This window comes from Chiloscyllium plagiosum, unplaced genomic scaffold (assembly GCF_037043375.1).
Source record: "Chiloscyllium plagiosum isolate Xiang-an unplaced genomic scaffold, Cpla_swu_hap1 HiC_scaffold_13, whole genome shotgun sequence".
In the NCBI taxonomy this organism is placed as follows: domain Eukaryota; kingdom Metazoa; phylum Chordata; class Chondrichthyes; order Orectolobiformes; family Hemiscylliidae; genus Chiloscyllium; species Chiloscyllium plagiosum.
Genome location: NW_028270151.1, coordinates 21,272,696 through 21,295,952, shown reverse-complemented (window position 1 = coordinate 21,295,952; position 23,257 = coordinate 21,272,696). Strand labels below are relative to the sequence as shown.

The 23,257-nt window shown below is 41.4% G+C and overlaps 2 protein-coding genes and 1 pseudogene across 5 annotated transcripts in view; 2 read left to right on the top strand and 1 right to left on the bottom strand.

The window, feature by feature from the left end:
- sec62 (SEC62 homolog, preprotein translocation factor) overlaps positions 1 to 16,109 on the top strand; it is a 38,624-nt gene extending 22,515 nt beyond the window's left edge. For all 3 annotated transcript variants that reach the window (XM_043702638.2, XM_087993355.1, XM_043702640.2), the window contains exons 5-8: positions 7,869 to 7,964; positions 10,299 to 10,359; positions 10,515 to 10,634; positions 13,463 to 16,109. In XM_043702638.2, the coding sequence (XP_043558573.2) occupies positions 7,869 to 7,964; positions 10,299 to 10,359; positions 10,515 to 10,634; positions 13,463 to 13,935 (750 nt within the window). In that variant the 3' untranslated portion in view covers positions 13,936 to 16,109. The remainder of the gene's footprint in view (positions 1 to 7,868; positions 7,965 to 10,298; positions 10,360 to 10,514; positions 10,635 to 13,462) is intronic.
- Positions 75 to 947, top strand: LOC148148266 (uncharacterized; annotated as a pseudogene).
- The window catches only part of LOC122556143 (NAD kinase-like), a 63,169-nt gene continuing 55,275 nt past the window's right edge, over positions 15,364 to 23,257 (bottom strand). For both annotated transcript variants that reach the window (XM_087993354.1, XM_043702635.2), the window contains one exon: positions 15,364 to 18,474. In XM_087993354.1, coding sequence (XP_087849480.1) covers positions 18,315 to 18,474 — 160 coding nt within the window. In that variant the 3' untranslated portion in view covers positions 15,364 to 18,314. The remainder of the gene's footprint in view (positions 18,475 to 23,257) is intronic.

The following is a 23,257-nucleotide window of genomic DNA, read 5'->3' as shown; positions in this document are numbered from 1 at the left end:
AAAGGTCAAGGAAAGTGCCTGGTGAGGAAAGTGCGAGTCTTTGGCTTACGCCACAGAGTGAAGAGAGTGAAGACATGGCTGTCAGGCTGATTCGGTGTGCTGCGTGCATGATGTGAGAAGTCAGGGACACTGGTGGTGTCTCTGGCTCCTATAGCTATGGAAAGTGTGTACACATTCAGCTTCTGAAGGAGCATGTTGCAGCACTGAAGAAAAAACTAGATGACCTCAGGCTCATCCAAGAGAACGAGAACTTTCTGGACAGGACCTTCAGCAAGGTCATTACACCAAGCATACCAGAGGTGAAAAGGGAGATGACGATGAGGAAGGAAGAGATAATTCAAGTACAAGAGACCCCAGGGGAAGTACCTCTTGTGAACAGGTTGACTCTCTTGGAAACTGTCGAGACAGACAGCACTGCCAGTCCGAGAGACGGACAGGTCGGCCAATGGAAAATTGGCATGGAGGCAGAGCCGAGGAGTCAGACATCATGCGGAGCCATGGTAATAGGGGAGTCCATAGTGAGAGGGACTGAAGGGGGTTTCTGCGCCAACAGGCTGGATTTGAGGATGGTGTGTTGCCTTCCTGGTGCCAGGATCCAGGGCGTCACCAACAGAGTGCAGGGAATCCTCAAGAGCGAAGGTAAAGAGCCAGAGGTGGTGGTGGTGCATATTGGCACAAATGACATTGGGAAGAAGAGGAGGGACATTCTACAGCGGGACTTCAGAGAACTCGAAAGAAGGCTGAAAATCAGGACTTCCAGGGTGGTTATCTCCAGTTTGCTTCCAGTTCCTTGGGCTGGAGAGGGCAGGAACAGGGCGATAATGGACTTGAATGTGTGGCTGAGGAACTGGTGCAGGAAGCAAGGATTTAAATTCTTGGATCATTGGGGTATGTTTTGTGTTAAGGATAAATTATACAAGAGGGACAGGTCTCACCTTAATAGGTGAGGACCAGCATTCTGGCAGGCAGGTTTGCCACTGCAACACAGGTGTGTTTAAACTAAGTAGGGGAGGGGATAAATTGGAAATTCAAGAAGGAAATTAAAGGGAAAGTGAGAATGAGAGAAGTTAAAGACAACAGAATCAACGGAACAGAAAACTCAAGAAGGGATCATACAGTATGGTCAAGTGAAATAGGGATTGATAGGAAAGGTGAGGGGAGTAACCAATTGAAAATATCACATGAATGCATGAAGCATAAGAAATAAGGTGGATGAGCTTGAGGCTCAGTTGGAAATTGGCAAGTACGATGTTGTGGGGATAACTGAGATGTGGCTTCAAGTGAACAGGGCCTGGGAAATGAATATTAAAGGCTATACATGCTATTGAAAAGACAGACTGACAGACAGAGGGGGTGGCGTGACTGTGTTGATGAGGAATGATATTCAGTCTCTTGCGAGGGGGGTCTTAGTATCAGGAGATGTAGAGTCAGTATGGATAGAACTGAGAAATTCTTAGGGTAGAAAGACCCTAATAGGAGTTATCTACAGGCCCCCAAACAGTAGTCTAGATGTAGGGTGTAAGTTGAAACTTGAAATTGACCTGTCGCGAAGGTATTACGACAATTGTGATGGGGAATTTCAACATGCAGATAGACTAGGAGAATCAAGATGGTACTGGACCCCAAGAAAGGGAGTTTATGGACTGCTTCCGAGATAGATTTTTAGAACAGCTTGTACTGGAGCCTACCAGGGAGGTGACAATTCTGGATCTGTGCAATGAACTGGATTTGATAGGGTCCTTGAAGTAAAGGAGCCATGAGGAGGTAGTGACTATAATATGATAAATTTTAATCTGCAATTTGAGAGGGAGAAGGGAGAATCGGAAGTATTGCAGTTGAACAAAGGGAACTATGGAGCTATGAGGGAGGAGCTGGCCAAAGTTCAATGGTTTAACACCCTAGCAGAGATGGCAGTTGAACAACAATGGCAGGTATTTCGGATAAAATGCAGAAGGTGCAGGATCAGTTCATTCTAAAGAGCAAGAAAGATCCTAAGGGGAGGCAGGAACGGCCATGGCTGACGAGGGAAGTTAAGGACTGAAGCTTCACAGGAGGCTCCCAAGCACTGAGGATGTCACCTAGACAGGGACGAAACGTCTGCAACACAAATTCCCAGCTCGGCGAACAGAACCACAACAATGAGCACCCAAGCTACAAATCTTTTCACAAACTTGTAACCCCGAGTTTTGAATTTCCCCAACATCGGGAACATTCTTCCTGCATTTAGCCTGTCCAGTCCCATCATCACTATTCACCACCACCAACATCTTGGGGTTATTATTGACCAGAAACATAACTGGACCAGCTCTCCAAATACATGGTTACAAAATGCTGCATCATGTTCAGGGTAAAGCAGCTCATTTAACTGGTACCTTATCCTCCATCTTTAAGCATTCACTTCTTCCTCCACCTTTTCACAACGCTGCAGTGTGTAACATCGAGAGATGCACTGCAGCAGCCTTATGAGCCACCTTTGACAGCAGGTTGTAAATTTGTGACTGAGTGACATAGAAGTAGAATTAGGCCATTTGGCCTGTCAAGTCTGTTCTTCCATTTGATCATGGTGTTTCTCAACCCCCATTCTCTGCCTTCTCCCCGTAACCCTTGATCACCTTAATAATCAAGAACTAATCTATCTCACTCTTGAAGAGACTCAGTGACGTGGCCTCCATAGCTCCCTGCAACAATGAGTTTCATGGATTCAGCACCTTTGCCTGTGGAAATTCCTTCTCGTCTCAGTTCTGTAGTCCCTTCACTATGAGGCTGTGCTCTTGGATCCAAGTCTCTCCGAGTGGAAACGTTTTCTCTACATCCACTCAATCCAGGCCTCTCAATATTCTGTAAGTTTCAATGAGATCCCCCCTCATCTGCTCAGCCTTCTAAACCACATCAGCTACCAACAGAGTCCTCAATTGCTCCCCATGACAAACCCTTCATCTCTGAGATTATTCTTGCAAACCTCCTGTGGACCCCCTCCAATGTCAGCACATCCATCCTTGGATACAAGACACAAAGCTGCTCATAGTATTGCAAATGTGGTCTGACCATAGCCTTATACAGCCTGAGCAGTTCATCCCTGCTGTTGTGTTTTAGCCTAATCAAAATTAATACTAACATTGCATTTGGCTTCTGAACTGCCAACTGAATCTGCATGTTAACCTTTAGAGAATCCTAACTAAGATTCCTAAATCCCTTTGTGCTTCAGATTTCTGGAACCTTTCTCCATTTAGAAAATAGTCTGTTCTTCTGTTCTTCCTCGAAAAGTGCATAACGTCATACTTTCCCACATTGTATTCCCGATGTTGGGGAAATTCAAAACTCGGGGTTACAAGTTTGTGAAAAGATTTGTAGCTTGGGTGCTCATTGTTGTGGTTCTGTTCGCCGAGCTGGGAATTTGTGTTGCAGACGTTTCGTCCCTGTCTAGGTGACATCCTCAGTGCTTGGGAGCCTCCTGTGAAGCTTCAGTCCTTAACTTCCCTCGTCAGCCATGGCCGTTCCTGCCTCCCCTTAGGATCTTTCTATGTACTTCTATGGCCTCACTGTTTCCTCAGTGTGACATATCTCTCCACCTGTCATTGTGTCATCTACAAACTTAGGAACAATGCCCCTAGTTCCTTCATTCAGATCATTAATGTAGAGCATAAATAGTTGTGGGCCCAATACTGACTCCTGTGGAACTCCACTAGTTACTGGCTACCATTCTGGAAAAGACCTTACTGTCTTCTGACAATTAGCTAATCCTCTAACCGTGTCTGTACCTTGCCCCTAACACCATGCGCTCTTGTCTTTCTTAGCAGCCTCCTGCGTGGCATCTTGACAAAGGCCATCTGGGAATCCAAATAGATCATGTCCACTTGCTCATCACCTCCACAAAGAATTCTAATGGATTTGTCAGGCATGATCATGCCTGACGATGTCATGCTGACTTGGCCCTATTTTACAAGGCACTTTCATTGAATATCTATAGTGTGAAAACAGGCCCTTTGGCCCAACAAGTCCACACCAACCTTCTGAAAAGTAACCCACCCAGACCCATTCCCATACTCTATTTTCCTATATTTACCCCTGGCTAATGCACTTAATCTACACATCCCTGAACACTCTGGCCAATTTAGCATGGCCAGTTTACCTAACCTGCACATCTTTGGATTGTGGGACGAAACCAGAGCGGCTAGGGGAAACTCATGCAGACTGTGTGTAGAAACTAGAATAATCCAGCGCAGAACAGGCCCTTCAGCCCTTGATATTTTGCTGACCTGTGAACATCATCCATATACTTATCCAAGGACTGTATAAATGCCCCAAATGAGGCTGAGGTAACTACATTGGCAGGTAGGGCATTCCACACCCTTACCACGCTCTGAGTAAAGAACCTGCCTCTGACATCTGTCTTAAATCTATCACCCCTCAATTTGCAGCTATGCCCCCTCGTACAAGCTGACATCATCTTCCTACAAAAAAGACACTCACTCTCCACCCTATCTAATCCTCTGATCATCTTGTAAGTCTCTATCAAATCCCCTCTTAGCCGCCTTCTCTCCAGTAAAAACAGACCCATTCCCTCAGCCTTTCCTCCAGACCAGACAACATCCTGGTAAAATTCCTCTTCACCGTTTCCAATGCTTCCACATCCTTCCTGTAATGGGGCAACCAGAACTGCACACAATATGCCAAGTGATGCCGCACTAGTGTTTTGTATAGTTGCAGCATGACATCACGGCTCTGGAACTCAATCCCTCTACCAATAAAACCGAACACACTGTCCGCCGACTTAACAGCACTATCAACCTGGATGGCAACTTTCAGGGATCTATGTACATGGACACCAAGATCCCTCTGCACATCCACACCACCAACAATCTTTCCATCGACCCAGTACTCTGACTTCCTGTTAATCTCCCCAAAGTGCATCATCTCACATTTATCTGCATTGAACCCAATTTGCCACCTTTCAGCCCAATTATGCAGTTTATCCATGTCCCCCTGCAACCTGCAACATTCTTTCACACTGTCCACCATTCCACCGACTTTAATATCATCTGCAAACTTACTAACCCATCCACCTATGCCTGTGTCCAAGTCGTTTATAAAAATGACAAACCGCAGTGGTTCCAAAACAGATCCTTGTGGCACACCACTAGTAACCGGGCTCCAAGCGGAATATTTTCCATCAACCACCACTCATTGCCTTCTTAAAGAAAGGCAGTTTCTAATCCAAACTGCTAAATCACCTTCAATCCCATGCCTCCGCGTTTTTTCCAATAGCCTACCATGTGGAACCTTATCAAAGGCTTCACAGAAGTCCATGTATACCACGTCAATTGCCCTACCCTCATCCACATGCTTGGTCACCTTCTCAAAAAACTCAATGCGGTTTGTGAGATACAACCTGCCCTTCATGAATCCATGTTGACTATTTCCAATCAAATTGTTGCTTGCTAGATGATTATAAATCCTATCTTTTATAATCCTTTCCAAAACTTTTTGTACAACAAACATAAGGCTCATTGGTCTATAATGACCTGGGTCGTCTCTACTGCCCTCCTTGAACAAGGGCACAACCATTGCAAACGTCCAGTCCTCTGGTATTAAACCTGTAGACAATGACAACTCAGAGATCAAGGCCAAAGGCTCTGCCATCTCGTCCCTAGCTTCCCAGAGAATTCTCAAAAAAATCCCATCTGGCCCAGGGGTCTTACCTACTTTCACACCTTCTCGAATTGATAACACTTCCTCCTGACTAATCTCAATCCTTTCAAGTCTAATAGCCTGTACCTCAGTTTTTTCCTCTCCAATATTCTCCTTTTCCTGAGAAATGTTTGTTTAGCACCTCTCCGAACTCCACAGGGTCCATACACAACTTCCCATTTCTGTCTTTGACAGGCCCTATTCCTACCCTAGTCATCCTTTTATTTCTCACATATCTATTGAAAGCTTTAGGGTTCTCCTTTATTCTACCTGCTAAAGACTGTTCAGGTCCCCTCCTTGCTGTTCTTAACTCTCTTTAAATCCTTCCTAGCTACTCTGTAACTATCCATCGCCTCATCTGAACATGCAAACTCCACACAGTCATCTGAGGCTGGAATCGAACCCAGGTCCCTCACGCTATGAGCCACCCTGCCACCTCAAAGTATTATGCAATCTCATCCTTAACAATGGACTCTCAAATCTTACAAATGACTGAGGTCAGGCTAACTGGCCTGTGATTTCTTTCCCTTAACAGGTGTGTTATTACCTTATCCATTTTCCAGTGTTCTGGGACTCTCCTTTACTCCAATGATTCCTGCAAGATCACCACCAATGCCTCCAATATCTTCATCAAAACCTTGGGGTGTAGTCATCCAGTATGGTAATTTATCCACCTTTAGAACTTTCAGCTTCCCAGCACCTTCTTAGTGGTGGCCGACACTCATCTCTGTCCCCCAACTCTCTTCAAGTTCTGATATGCTACAGTTGTCTTCCACTGTAAAGACAGATGCAGTTCTTCCACAATTTCTTTGTTCCTCATTACTACTTCTCCAGCCTTAATTTCTAGTGGACCAGTGTTCCCTCTAGCCTCTCTTTTTATAAATCTTACAATCTTTTATATTGCTAGTTAATTTACCCACATTTTTATTCATATTCCCCTTTACCACTGCTGTAGTTATTCTCTGGCTTTTGAAGGCTTTCCAATCCTCTGGCTTCCCACTAATCTTCCCGTCATTGTAAGGTTTTTTCTTCTGCTTTTATAAAGTCCCTGACTTCCCTTGTCAGCTATGGTTGCCTCATCCTCCCTTTCGTCTGGTGGTTCTTCCTTGAGATGAATCTCTACTGTGCCTCTTGAATGCCCCTAGAAACTCCTGCCAATGCTGCTTCATTTTCCCTGCTCAGTTCCCCTTTTGATCAACTCTAGTCAGCTCCTTTTCATGTCTTTGCAGTTACTTTTACTCAACTGTAATACTATTACATCTGATTCCAACTTCTCCCCCTCCAAACTGCAGGGTCAGTTCTATTATATTGTGGTTTCTGCCCCCTCTGGGTCCTTTACCTTAAGCTGTCTAATCAAGCCTGCCTCACCACATGTTTACCAAATCTAGAACTGCCTGTTCCCTAGTGGGCTGTACCACACGCTGCTCCAAAAAAAAAACCATCTTGTAGACATTGAATAATCCCTTTTGTTGTGATCAGCTACCAGCTGAATTTTCCCAGTTCAGCTGCATATTGAAGTCCCTCCATAATAATTGTAGTAGTGCCTTTCATACATAACTTTTCTATCTCGGTTTATGTTCTGCCCCACATCCTGACCACTGCAAAGGGACCCATACACTCTGGTTCAGAAGATAGATGTAAAACAGAGATGAGGAAAAATTGCTTCTTTCAAAAGGTTGTGAATCTGTGGAATTCACTACCCCAGAGTGTGGTGGATACCAGAGCCATGAAGAAAGTTGGGGAGATAGACAGATTTTAGTGAGGTGTTGGACGGTTATGAGCAATGAACAAGAAGGGTGGGGTTTAGCATGGGATTAGATTATCCATGATTGTGATAATTATCATAGCAGGATCAAAACACTGAGTTGCCTAGTCCTGCTTGTTCTTAGGTTCTTAAGACAGTTAGTCACCTTCTTCCTCTGTAAAGAGGATACTCCTCAGTTATGTGTTGCATTGTTTGTGTCTCTCCATAATGTAAAGTGGGTTTAAACTGCGACTCTAGTAGTGGATATCGGTAGTGTAGTGGTCATTGCTTGACCTGAACAAAGGAAGCTTGTGAACATAGACTTTTTGACGTAGTTCAATGCTGAAAATTTTGTTATGCTTTGAATACCAAAGTCATAGGATATTCTCACTTGATCTTTATCTGTCAATAGCTTCCTTTCTGATTGTTTTGACAGGATGAAGCTCCAGGAACACCAAAGAAAAAGAAAGAGACAAAAAGAAAATTTAAGTTGGAACCACACAATGATCAGCTTTTCCTTGATGGAAATGAGGTAAAGAAACTCCATTGAGCTTTTGGCCTGGAGAATGACTGTTTGGTTAATCCTATCTGACAGCTTCTTGTTAGCACAGCACAAAACTATTTCTACTCCTGTACTATCTCCTGTACTTCTGTGCTTTTATACACCCATCTTTAAAAGTTGCAGTCATCTCTGCCTTATTCATTTGTAGTAGTGAAGCAATCCATGCTCCAGCATTGTCACCTAAAGGGTAGCATGGAAGCTCAGTGCTTAGCCCTGCTGCCTCAGTGCCAGGAACCCGGGTTTGATTCCAGCCTTGGGTGACTGTTGAATGACATTTATAAGTTCAATATAAACTCATTGCAATTGTGTTCTGTCCCTGTTAATGTAACCTAGGTTTTTGGATGCTTTATTAACTTCTGTCAATCTTTCTTAACATATGCATAGATATATTCAAAGTTCCCCTCCTTCTGCACCATGTGAACTGTGCCCTTTATCTTGTATTGTGTCTCTATGTTCTCCCTACCAACATGAATCAGCAGACAATTCTCTCCACTGAACTTGTCACCTGTCTGCTGGTGTGTTCTTTCATGCTTGCTACATGTCAAAAGAAATATCCTGTCCCTCAGCAAGCCCCCTCTTTCAAGTTCTACACCATCTTGCCTTGGATCCACATCAACATGGCATCACTGTCATTTGGTCAATATTCTAGAACCCCAAAATGTAGTGTTCGTGTTCCTACGCTTCAAGAATTAGAGTGGTTCAAGAGACGGTTTGTATCACTTTTCCAGGGCGATTAGGGATGGGCAATAAATGCTGGTCTAACCAGCAAAGCCTGCATCCCATGGATGAATGAAAAAAAAACTGTACTCTCCAAATGAAAATATTTTACATTTGTTAGATTCCTACATTCATTTTATTTTAAAAGCTACTTAATTTACCAATTTAAAAATGTGCAAGAAAAATGCAACTTGCTGCTTACAGTATCTCCTCCTTGCCAGTGATACTGTTTACCAAACCTCCTAATTGATGATCCTCTGAGTTGCTGCCGACATTCCTGATCATCAACCCTTGATGACTCCTCCCCACTCTCTGACTCCTGTGTGGTGGCCTCTTCTTCACTTCCCACCTACGAGTTATGGCCTCTCCTAGCTCCCAACATCTAAGTTGCAGCTTATTCCTTTCCTACCTGTTAGATTAGATTAGATTACTTTACAGTGTGGAAACAGGCCCTTCGGCCCAACAAGTCCACACCGACCCGCCGAAGTGCAACCCACCCATACCCCTACATTTACCCCTTACCTAACACTACGGGCAATTTAGCATGGCCAGTTCACCTGACCTGCACATCTTTAGACTGTGGGAGAAAACCGGAGCACCCGGAGGAAACCCACGCAGACACGGGGAGAATGTGCAAACTCCACACAGTCAGTCGCCTGAGGCGGGAACTGAACCCGGGTCTCTGGCGCTGTGAGAAAGCAGTGCTAACCACTGTGCCACTCTCGCCACTTCCCTCTCTGAGGTTAGTATTCCCATTCAATGTCGAGGGTCAATCCAGAGATGGTGCTGTGATACAGAGGAAGTGAAAATTCATGATGTGCTGGGACTCATTCAATCTGTTTTTCTTTAAATGGTTTTCCCTCCCTGCTTTGAGGCGGGGCTTTAGAGAAGAGCAGGGTGGTAAAAATCACCAGCACATCTGAACCATCAAAACTCTCACATTTCCACAGCATCTGAATACGAGTCAAGGATTGGGAAATGATATGTGAGTGAGGTCATCAATCCGATATTAGGGCAGAGGAAAATGCCATAACTGGGAAATAGGGTGGTAATAGGCCTTAAGTCAGTTGTCTTAAAGTGGGGAAAGGCCGTAAGTTGAAGTTCAGAGTGGAGAAGAGGTCGGGAGGAGAACAGGAAACTAAGTCAGAAGTGAGGTACAATTGAGATATGTATTTGGTATTAAAATGAATTGCAACACTCATCAAGATTATAAAGCCCCATTAACTTACTGACATTAAAGGGGGAAACCTTAAACAAAGACTTGCTGTACCTGATATGGCAAAGCAAACATGAAAATGGAGATGCAAAATATGTTCTAGTCTTCCAGCAGTAAATGTAAGTTATTCCAAAAAAGGTTGTTGCCAATCTGTTCTCTATCTTTTGTGCCTCTTATAAGTTTTAAAGATATTGTCTCTGAATAGAATGGATGAGCAGCTTTTAAGAAAGTGATCTGTGTTTTCTCACCATCTCTACTTCCCTGCATAGTAGGTCCTGTCAGGCCTATGCAGAGACTTTGGAATCTGTTGCTTTACTGTCAAAAGGAATTTTCAGTTTGCCCTTTTCTTTGACTTTCTTTCTTTCTTTAAGGTATACGTGTGGATATATGATCCTGTTCATTTTAAGACATTTGCAATGGGACTAATATTAGGTATGTTGCTCAAATACCAACATATTTAATTTGTATGTGTTATCCTGTATATGCTCCCTACATGTTTCTCTGTCTGTCCCTCTTCCCCCCTCCTCGCCCATCCCATCTTTCTGTCAACAGGCAATGCAACTAACCATTTTTTGGTCATTTAACAGTCATTGCAGTGATAGCCGCTACACTGTTTCCTCTGTGGCCTGCAGAAATGCGAGTAGGTGTTTACTATCTTAGTGTTGCAGCAGGCTGTTTTGTTGCCAGTATCCTCCTCCTCGCTGTGGGTGAGTAACGATTCATGATTGAAGAATTTGTATCTTGCGTTTGATTCATTTTAAAGATTGAGAATGTGTAGATTTTACTGCATCCAAATGAAAACTGTCAAACAAATAAGAAAATTAAAGGAATGATAAAGTTAATTACATCTCCTTTTAAAAAAATTACTGACTTGTATCCAGATCTAGGGTAATAATCAGCCTCCACCAAAAAAAGTGCCTATACTTTCCTTTCTACAATCTTGTACAACCTTCCAAGACATCTTTGTTCCTCCATTCCAATGTATTGGACTACCTTGGCCTTAATCACAGAACCATTGGTGATTGTGCCTGCTGCCAACTGACCTCTGGAAATACAGGAATATCAACATTTCTCTCATCCTTAAAAGTACTTTTTTTGATCTGGTCATTGCTAAGCGGTCTTAATACCTCAAGTTCCAAAAAAAGTCCTATTAAACTTTTAAAAAATTAATTGTGTATCTCCACAGATGCTGCCAGACTTGCCCTGAGTTTTTCCAGTGCTTTCTATTTTCATTATTATCTCCTTATGTGGCAGTCACCAAATTTTGTTTGATAGCAATCCAAGCAGCTTGAATTATTTCAATAAATTGAGCACTACATGGATGCAATTTGTCAATGTACTTCACTATCCTTTTGTTGCCCTGGCATTGTACTGGACTTAATCCAAGCTGCCTTCATGCCTTGTTCTGTTCAATTCCTTGCTGCCATGACATCTGGCAGTATCCACTCAGTACTTCATTTCACTCATGCACTGTTGTCTCATTGTACCCATTCCTGCCAGCGTGGCATCTTAGTTTCAGCTCTCACTTTACTGCTGACCTCAGGGGAAGGTGTTGTCAATGGAGGCCCATAACTTGAGGCTTAAGAGAACCTGTCAGAACTGTGCATAATCTGGAATAATTGTCCCAACTCATCGGGGTAGTGTGCTGGAAATCAAACCCCACTATTGTCGAAGTCATCACACTATGAAGGGTTGGTTTCACAATCCTGGTTTTTTTTCCCTTAGGTTTTAGGATTATCTTTTACAGCATCCAAGATTTGAGTCTGCTTGCTCTTTCAACAGAAAACTGGAGAGAGCAACTTGACAAGGGAAGGTGGAAAGATATTGATACAGCCAACTTCTGGAGGATTCCTTACTCCTCAAGTTCATTTCACTCTGAGTCTGTGTTTCAAAAAGTGGTTGCAAAATGTACTATGGTCTCACATTATCATGTTAGCTTTCCTTGTTTCTCCAAGGTGTAAACAACATTTTGACCTCTCCTTTTCAAAAGTATCCATTTTCTCATTTGCAGTCTTTAGTTAAAAAGCAAATGAGATCTCTTAACAGAAACTGAATTTTAATCAAGATATTAAATGGTTAAGGTGCGATGTACTATCAAAAGCAGAGTTATTTTTCCAGATCAATGCAGTGAGTGCAGCATGGTTATGTAGCACAGCAACACAATCTTTGTAATCTTTAGGGAAGAAAATATTCTGTCGATATCTAGTCTGGCCTAGCACTAATCAACCAAAGCAATGTGACTGCCTCTTAACTGCCCTCTGAAATGATTTATGCAAGCCACTACATTCAAATGCTAATCTCACCAGTTCTGCCTGCATCCCATTGGAAGTCCAGACTAAGTTTATTACCAAATCCATCTGTGCTCTGACTGGAATTTGTGTTGTTCATATATGCTATTTTACAATTAAACAGCGAGACACCCCTTTCAAATGTACACTAATCACTTGTCTGAGGTGAGAGTCAATAACTGATACTAGCAAAATTTGAAATGGATGGCAGGCTTGATTTTAAATTTCCATTTAATTCCAGTGTGAATTTTGTGTTGAAAATGTTTTGGAAACCAGTCTGGAGACTCCATACAGTTTGTTATGACTTTGGCCTTGATAACCATTCATAGAAGGCAGGTTGCATCTGGACCTGTACCATATTTACAAGAGCTGGCCCCTACCTACATTTTACGTAGCTATTATTCTTTTTTTTCTAAAAATATTATTGGCTTATTTGAAAAAGAGATAAATTAGGGAGGACTGTAGGTAACATAAAGGGGGTTTGGACTGGGTCAGTAGTTATTGTGGAGACTTGGCATGGACACAACGGATTGAATGGCTTCCTTCTGTCCTATAACAATTCTATAATTGTTAACTTTCATGTTTCTAAATGACGCAGCAGTTATACTTCGTAATGTCACTTTTCGAAATATATTTATTTATCAGTGATTGAGTTAGATGATTTTTTCATGCCGATGAAAAGAAGCCAGACAATTGTTCTGTGGGTTACCACTGATCTTCCTGTAATCACATGCAATGTATAGTGCTCTGATCAGACTGCACCTTGTTTATCACACTATCTCTAGTGCATAATTGAGGTCATTTAGTTCATCATGCCTTGAAAGAGCTATCCAGTTAGTTCCATCCTTTAACTCCTTGTTTTCCCATAGCCCTGCATATTTTTCCTGCTAAGATAGATGCAGAATTCCCTTATGTAAAAGTTGCTCGCGAATGTGCTTCCTCAACCCTTTTGGGCAACTTATTTTAGGTCACTGCATATTTTTAAAAGTACTCTCAGCCATCTACGCTGCCTCTCTGCCTTTTTTTTGTACCATTTATCTAAAATTGTGTCCCAATAGTTATCTGACCATCCCTCATTCCACTTCCAAACCAGTGTTTCTTTACTTATTGCACCAAAATCCAAGAAATGTCTTTAGAAGGCATAAGATTTTTGGAATAACAAATCAGATGTTTAAAAAAAAATGCATCTTCTGACAATGATTTTAATCTGTCTGTTAATATTGATAACTATTTGATTCTCTTCGCAGCTCGTTGCATTCTCTTCCTCTTAATCTGGCTCCTCACTGGTGGTCGGCATCATTTCTGGTTCTTACCAAACCTGACGGCGGATGTTGGTTTCATTGACTCCTTCAGACCCCTGTACACACATGAGTACAAGGGCCCCAAATCAGACTCCAAGAAAATAGATGAGGAGACTGACCCCCAGCAACAGCCACAGCCTGAAGGCGATGAGGGAAATGAGATAGAAGAGGAAGAGACAAAAGTAGAAACAGCAACAGCAGAAGAGGCAGCAGGCAATTTGGTTAGGGAACAGCAGTCAGACACAGACAGTGACCGAAGGGACGATGATGGTTCCCAGCATAGCAGCGGCAATGGGAATGACTTTGAAATGATCACTAGAGAGGAACTGGAACATCCCACAGATGATGAAGAGGAGGAGGAGGAGGAGGAGGAGGAAGACGACGACGAAGAGGCCCAGCCATTACACAGTAAGTCGTAAAACAGGATAATTCCATCTCCAGCAACCGAGCATGAGTAGCTGATGTTGAAAACAGTTCCACACTGGGATGGAGACATGGACCCGGCCCACTGTGGATGCCACGATGAGATATTGTGAAATGTTAAAACTGCATGATAATCATAACATTTTAAAACTCCCTCATCCCAGTCACAATGATCATAAGCCACAATATTTCGGCAGAGGAGTTAGAGGTACACTAGGAAAACTTGTTAGCATCAGCAGATTTCTATGGCAAGATAAGTTATATTCCACACCACAGCACATACATCATGATCTTTCAAAATTCTAAGACTAAGACAAAGCCAAACAATGCAGTGGCCCAAAGAGTTACATCTGCAATATCATGTCTGTGTATATTCTTACTCAGCTGAGACAGCAGGCCTTAAATTGGTGCTGGTGTTTGCCACTGCTTGAGGAGGTCAGTAGTGTTTGTTGTATTGCACTCTGTTCCAGGCTCACATGCACCTGTACAAAGCTGGTGTTGTGTACTGGAATCCTGTAGTTTTGGTACATTGCCTGCATGTTGGAAAATGGTGCGAAAAGATGAGGGACTTGTTGCATTCAGGCAATTGATACTTAACACCAAAAAGAATCCGGTGAAGTTTGGAAAATGTGCAGATGAAAAGCCACTGCTTTCCACAACACACTTGACCAGAAATCAGCTACTAGTGGGAAACAGAGCCATATCCATTGCTGCCAAGCAAAATTTCTGGCATGTGGTTGCCTTTTAACAAAGCTTTTGTGGTGCATGGTGGCTTATAAAACTAGAAAAAAATGATTAGAAGTGGCCCAGTCTGTGAAACAGGATACAGCTGTTCCTTGAGCAGCTGGAATCTGAAAATAACCCATTAAAACATCTCAATCCAGAATCAAGCACTAATGCTTTGTGTAATTGTGTAAAATTCATTTGTTCAGTTCTGTCAATTGTAAGGTGACTGTCAAATATCATAGAATAAGTACAGATACATATTCTGGTAATGGACAGAACAAGTTCAGTGTATGAAGGTATAGTATTTAACAGAAGGAGGACCTTACTATGTGCCAATTTTATGCAGGCATGCACACAGGAAAATATGTAATAGTTTAGAAGTTGGCTTGTTAATACTCCACCTCTTCAAGTTTAGATTTTGATATCATTACACTAGGACCTTGACTGTGTTACTGAGAAGCAAATAAAATGGTTGAGAGGTACACATTCTTAGCTTTGTAAGGATTATGCGGAAGTTACTTTGTAAAGGATCTGTTTCAATGGTATGAACATTAGCCTTAATATGATCTTTGCATTACATGTAATTGAGTGTACAACCAGAAAGAGGAAGACGTTTCCATAAGTGTCACAGAATCTTTAGTCTCTTTGAATGGTTTGAAAAAACTAGAGAATTTAAGGCATGCAGACAGGAAGCTTGCTGCAGCTGTAAGTAACATTGTTTTATTAATCTATATCTTGCAAAACAATCCCTAATTTCACAGGTTTATTCAACTGATCTCTCAATGCACAATGCATTTATTTTACAAGCTGAAATAATTTATACCTCATTAGAAATCTGTTGGAAAATGTTGAGTCAGATTCAAGCCTTCCTCATTAAACCTCTGCCGCATTATTGGTAGTCTGAAGGATCGAGTTAAATGTGGAATTTAATTGGTTTCCAGCATCTGCTCGTCGTGCAGTAATTAACCGATCTCCGACATTTCACAGTCACCCGAGTGTGGACCACAACTTTGTAGTTAACTGTTTAATTAACCGAATAGCACAGAAAAAAAATACTTGGTAGTGTAGAACTTTTCTATATTCATATGCTTTTCCTAATGAGATGACAAAAGCATTTTTTCTGTTATCATGTGTCTTTCTTGGAGAAAGATTTGCCAGTGTGCCGGTGGTTTTCTGGTAGTGAGTATCTCAACCTGCTCTCAAATGGTATTTTGAGTATTTGTACATCGTATAGTGTAGCTACAGGTCAATGCTACTTCACATATTTCACCAGAGAGAGGGGGAGGAGTGGTGGAAGGAATGTTTGCTCCTTACTCTTGTTCAAACCCAGTTATGTCCATATTTGGATTGATACATAATTTAAAGACTTGTCTTTGATTACTGGAACATTATTTAAACAACTGTTTTAGCTATTTGAAGAAGTAAATGCAATTTAAAAACTAAACTGTGTTTGTGTATTTTCCTTTTCAATCAGAATAGGTAAAGTGACATGTTTCTCACCTTTTAAAGCAATGGTATCGCGAGAAAACCTATTCCTCTCAAACAAGATTGTTCTTTACCTTGAATGTGTTCCCACATGTAGGAACTTCAGATAAAATTATTTTAAAATATTTCAAAAGAACAAGAGATCAATTTGCAAAGTTGACTTGAAAGTTATTAAAATAGCTTCCAACAACCTTTAAGATAAATACTTAGCTCTGTAAGGTTCTCCTTCCTTTGGGGAAATGAATAAAGGGAATAGGACTAACTGAATAGCTTTCAAAAAGCCAGCAGCCACCAAATTGCTTAAGTGCTACAAAATTCTGTTGAATAATTTCCTTTTCTTAGTGTCGCTATTACTAGTTCCCTACCAAAGGTCACCACTGAGTCAGGTTCATTGTTTGACCAGTGTGGATGCAATGAGCTGAGGATCTTGTCTGTGCTATAAGATCATTATACAATTATAGCTGGTTGTCTTAGCAGTTAAGAGATTGCAGAATTAATTTATCTTGGCACGAGGAACACTGAAGCCTCTTGCTCTAGATTGCAGCTGTGAAAGTAATGACTGTGACTGACTCCCTTTAAATACTGTCATTAGCTCTGCTGGCATTCAGGTGAATGCACATAGTCCTCCGCACTAACTTTAAAGTTAAGTGGCAACTTATTGTTATCTACAGCGATAGGTATACAATCTTTTTCCTTACAAAGACACCAAAACAGCATGAGAAAACTCAGATCTAATGCACCCCACTAAAATGAATCTGTAGCTCTTACATTGGAAAGCTACAATTTCAAAGAAAATAATTTATTTTATCAAAAATAGTTGTCAAATTTGTTCTATATATTACTGGAAATGTAACTTGTTCTGTGGTATGTCATTATGTCTGCAATAAGTTCAACATCTTCCCTCATTGTAGTGTCATTTGTCCAATAAGTATAGTTATATTGTTTATTACTTAATTTTATTAATGATGTCAAAATAATTCTAACTGGAAATCACTTGTAAGTCATCCTTCAAATTTCATGCAGTCAATGTTTTTGAAAGAAAATACTGAACTTTTTATCACGATCAACATAAATAATCCAGATTAGGTCTAATATGCATCAGCTTTAAGATAAAAACAATGGTAGGGTTCAAATATACAAGTTCCCTGCTACCCTTATCTGCATATTCTGAATAATATTACCTAATGCACCAGTTTGGCCCTAAGATCTGCAACTGAGATTGGGCGAGCACGGTTTGTATTGTGAACAAACTCAGTTCAGGTGTACCTTCTTGAATCAGTGGATGGAACAATGCATTAGAACCTGGTGTCATCCCAATACAAAAAACAGTTAAAATGGGAGGTGTAATTGACGATGGCCTTGCTTGATGATGATTGATACAATCCAAAGAACCAAGTTCTGAATGTATTTTTTGTACAGTTATTCAGAGGTGAAAGTAACTTTCAATGCAAAATGTATAAAATGTTTTTTCCTGCAACAGTGAACACATTTGTCCTTGAGCAGGTGTTAACATTTGACTTGAGGTTACCAACTTTCTCCCCACATTCTTGGCACTGACCTCTAAGGTATAGTTGAGGTTCAGCAGATAAATGAAAGCCTGCTCGCAGCAAGGAATTAAGCTTACCATCATCTTCAATGCCTGAGTTTTCAATGAGGCTTAATAAATAACAGGCAAGGTCAGAGCATTGGCTTATTTGCTCTTCTGTAATGAAGGTCAACCCCAGGTATGAAAACTGATCAAAGGAAATGAAGCTACTTCATTTTACACCAGATCTGCAGCAAATAAATTGCAATGACAGATTCTACTGTACAAGTTTGATTATTGATAATGGTCAATTAAGGCACCTTTTTAAAAAAACAATAGCAACATGAATTCAAGCTCACATTGAAAAGAGCTGGTGCATCTTCATTACTCTTTCCTCAACTTTGACACAAAGCCCAGTGAAAAGCCCAAGATAATTATGCTATCAAGAATCTGCTGGGCAGAGGGAGGCAGGAAGATCATACCCGTAGGAATGCTAAATGTACACTACAATCGGATACAAAATACTGTCTTCCATTTAACAATACAAATAGAAGAGATATTCCAATAAGCTTAGAACAAAGTATTATCAAGTTTTGCTAAGGCGGCAGGGTTTGGGGAAAGGGATGCATCCATTATGGACTAACATTCCGTATCTGAAGAATCCGTGATTTCTTCGAACCGTGACTGCTTTTTCCGTACATTCCAGTGAAGACACTCTGCCAAACTCTCAAACCAGTCGTACACGAGGTCATGGCAACAGATCGATGGCACCGGATAGCATGATGTTGTTACTGTTATGCTTAAAAACAAAACAACTTAAAGTTATCCCACTATTCACTACAACAGTCTGGCATACCAAGAATATTAAGTTTAATTAAGTCACTCATCTTTTAAAATAGGCATTTTAAAGCTTTTCAGCTTTGGGTAGGAAAAGACAGTAAGTACAGGCAATGGTTCTGCTGTTATAATTTACAACTCAACTGGACTCTTTAGGTACTTGAAGTCAACTCTCCTTGGGATCTAAAATGACAGTAAACTCAGGAAGGTTGTGGCAAAAAAGACCATGTATCACATTTTTTTTTAAAAACACATTAGTCAGCTCAAACCACACAGGGCATAAAGCTGCAAGTTAGATTCTCAACATGTTTCAAAGGAAAATGTAAAAACCAGGACCTGTCTTCCACCTCAAGCGAATGTAAGAGTTTAAGGCACAATTCAGACAGCAGGATTATTATCCAACATACTTCTAGGTATTACTGAACGCAAGTTCCTGTTCTCATGGCAATGCACCTTCCTCAACAAAATGATTTATTCACTTTTTATGCACAGATTTGTTGATAATCAATTAATTAAGAGTGATTATACTTGTAGTAATTCATTATTTCCTTTGCCTGAGAGCCATCTGTAGCCAACTTGCCCAACTCTGACCATCACAGACATTTTTTAAAAAAGATGTTCATGGGATGTCAGCAAGTCTGGCTGGGCCAGCATTTATTGTCTATTGTTTAATGTCTAATTAGCTTGGAAAATGTGGTGGTGAGCTGTTTTCTTGAACTGCCACAGTTCCTGCTACGCCAGTTGGGTCTTCCACAGTATTGTTAAAAAAAGTGTTCCAGGACTTGAGCCAGCAACAGTAAAGTTATTGTGATATAATTTGAAGTCTTAATGGTATGTGCCTTCAAGGGACATGTTGCCATGCATCTGTTGTCCAAGTCAAATTTCAGTACTAACTGTTATTCCTAGCTTCTACAAAGTAAGCATTGGTGATCCCTAACCCTCTTGGATTTCCCTTTGAATTTGAGAAAGTACTGAGGCACTATATGGCAAACGTCCTGGTGATCGAATTGAAACCAGCAGTTAACATGTAACTGTTACAGAATCAATATACTATGGTACAAAGTGTCTGGGATCGTACATGTTGTGGAAATGATCCCCAATAATAGATCCAGGCTGCTGTCCAATTTTACCATAGATCTCAATGAAAAATCAAAATGCTTTCACAAAGCAGTACTATTCTCCAAAAAGAATTTGCTCAGTTCAGTTAAAAATTTCCTGTCCTTTTCCTCTAAACTTTCCTCCTTTCACCTTGAACCTGTGCCCTTTTGTAGTCGACCTTTCCAACCTGGCAAAAAGCCTCTGACTATCCACCCGCGTGGATGCGTCTCAATTTTGTAGACCTCTATTAGGCCACCCTTCAACCAGTCTTTTAGTGAAAACCGGGTTTATCCGATCTCCTCATACCTAAAGCTCTCCAGATCAGGCAGCATCCTAGTAACCCTCTACTTCATGCTCTCCAAAGCATCCACGCCCTTCTGATATTGCATGCAATTCTGGTCACCACACTATTTCAAATGTGGCCTAACTAAAGTTTTAAAATTGTAACATAACTTGCCAACTTTTACATTTGATGCCAAGCCCAATAAAGACAAGTGTGCAGGATGCCTTCTTGACCACCTAATCCACCTCCGTTGCCATTTTCAGAGATCTGTGGACCTGTACACTGAGATCCCTCTATGTCAATGCCCTTAAGGGTTCTGCCATCTATTGTGTCATTCTCACTTGAATTTGATCTTCCAAAATGCATTTCCTCACATTTGTCCATTAAACTCCATCTGATATTTTGTTGCCCAAAGCTGCAATTTATATCCTGCTGTATCCTTCGACAATCCACCTCACTACCTTCGACACCGCCATTCTTGGTATCATTTGTGAACTTATGAATCAGACACACCTACATTTTCCTACAGATCATTTTTTAAAATACATATAAACAATAAAAGATCCTAACAATGACCCTTGTGGAACAGCAGTAGTTGCTGATTTCTGTTACAAAGAGCACCTTCCATCACTATGACCAAGCTAGTTCTGTATCCATCTAGTCAGCACACCCTGGATCCCATGACACTTTACCTTTTGTACCAGCCTGCCATGAAGTACCTTATCAAATGCCTTAAATTCCATTGTAACAACATCCACTGCTTTTCCCTCAATCATTCTTGTCACCACTTCAAAAAACTCAAATCAAATTGGTGAGACACGACCTTCCCCACTCAAACCCATGCTGCCTATCATTAACAAATCCAATTACTTCCAAAATGAATAAATCCTATCTCTCAGTACCTTAACAGCTTAGTCAGGCTCCCCAGCCTGTAATTACCTGGATTACCTGTTTCACTTCTAAAATAAAGAATCACTGGCTGTTCTTCAGTCCTCTGGAGCCTTGCCAGAAGCCAAAAAAGGATGCAAGGATGTCTGTTAAGGCCCTGGCTATTTCCTCCCTTGCCTCCCACAGTATTCTTGGATAGATCCATCTGGCCCATGGGGACTGGTCTACCTTAATCCATTTCAAGACACCGAACATTTACTCCTTTATTATGTTGACCTCTCCAAGGGAGTATTCACTCACCTTTCCCCAACCTCAAAATCCCTTGTGTCCCTCTCATTAGTGAATACGAATGTACTCATTGAGAATCTCACCCATTTCCTCTGGCTCCACACATCACCTTCCTCTTATCATGGAATGGTTCCTACTCTTAATAGATGTAGAAAATGCCTCTATGTTCTACTTAACCTTGCTGGCCAAGTACATTTCACAGCTCTTTTTAGCCATTCTAACTCTTTCCTACTTGCTCTATATTCTTCAAGGACTTTGTCTGCTTTTAGTTTCCTGGTCCTTCGGTACGCTTCCTATTTTGACTAAGCTGATAATTTCCCGTCATCCAAGGTTCTTAAAACCTGCCATTCCTGTTCTTCATTTCCACAGGAACATGACTATCCTGCACACTAATCAACTTGTCTTCAAAAGACACCCTCGTCAGATGAGGATTTACCCTCAACTATTCACTCCCAATCCTAATTCTCCAATTCAAGACTTTTATCCAAGATCCACTTTTGTCCTTATCCATAAATATCTGAAAACATACGAAATTATGGTCACTATTCCCCCAAACCCCCCTTAAACTATTCACATGCTATTTAAAAAACCCTCTTGGACACCCAAAAATTTGCTCCCCATCCAAAGCCCCAACACTAAGTGAATCCCAATCAATATGAGGGAAGTTAAAATCATTCACCACAACAACCCTGTTATTTTCATATGTTTGCAGAATTTGACAACATATCTATACCTCACACTGGCAGTTCAGACATCTGTAATACAAGCTCGGTATTGTGATTGCATCCTTCCTATTCCTGAGTTCTACCCACAATGGCTCATTGCAGATCCCTCCAGGTTGTCATCAACATAACTGTGATATGCTCTCCAACCAGTAATGCAGCTTTCTCCTGTCTCATCTAAAATATTGAAATCCTAGAACGTTAGGCTCCAAATCCTGTCCTCCTTTCAACCTCATCAAGAACATTATTATTGTATGCATTAATCCAGCCTCTACATTCACCAGTTTTACCTCTAATACGTTTGTATTGAAACAAATGCAGTCTGAGCTTCCAGTTCCTGGGAGTGGTTATCAACAAGCTTTCTTGGACTCTTCATGTGGACGCACTGGTTACAAAGGCCCAACATCTCTTCCTCAGGCAGCTGAGAAAATTTGGCATGACCGTGAATACCCTTGCCAACTTTTATAGGTGCGCCAGAGAGCATTGTCTGGATGTATCACTAGCTGGTACGGCAACTGTACCATTCAAGATCAAGACAGAGAGTGGTGAACTCGGCCCAGACAATCACAAAGGCCAACCTCCCAGCTACAGAATCCATCTACCAGGCCCGCTGTCAAGGAAAGGCCGCCAGCAATCTCAAAGATCCATCCCACCCTGGCAATGCTTTTCTACAACCTCTACCACTGGGGAGAAGGTACAGAAACCTGAATACCCGCACCAGCTGGTTTCAAAACAGTTTCTATCCTACTGTTGTTAGAATACTGAATGGACTCAAACTCCTTAGCATTTGTCTATACCTGTGTTTTTTTTGCCACTGATTACCTATTTAGGTATCTATGCTACTTCAGTATGTGATCTGCCTGTATTGCTCGCAAGACAAAGCTTTTCACAGTGCCTCCGTACACGTGACAATAAATTCAATTCAATTCAGTTCAACTGAGCTCAGCAATCTCTCCCCAACTGCTCTTCTTTAGAGCTATACATGCATTAGTCTCAAGCTCTTCCCAAGTCTCGAGACTTCGACATGCTGCTCCAATCATCCACCTCCATCACCACCCCCTCCCCAGATTGCCTGCCACTAATTAAACGCTCCCATGAGCTTCTCCAGAAAGGCTGGAAAAGCCAGTGAAATTGAACGTAGGGCCTTCCTACTATGAATGCTTTTGATGTTCACTGAACAACAAATTTACGTATTCGGACCCTGTGGACGACGGATATTCTTAAATTGGGAGAGGTGAGAAAAGATTTCAGATATTGCTTAACTGGAGGATTCAAGTTAAAAGGATAGGCTGAATCAGCTAGGACTCTTTCAGTGGAGCGTAGGTGGTTGAGAGGTGACTGCAAGAGGAAGTGGTAGATGCAGGTAAAATTAATTTAACAGACATTTGGACAGGTACATGAATAGGAAAGGTTTAAAGGGATATACGCCAAAGGCAGGCAAGTGGGACTAGCTTAGTTTGGAAAAA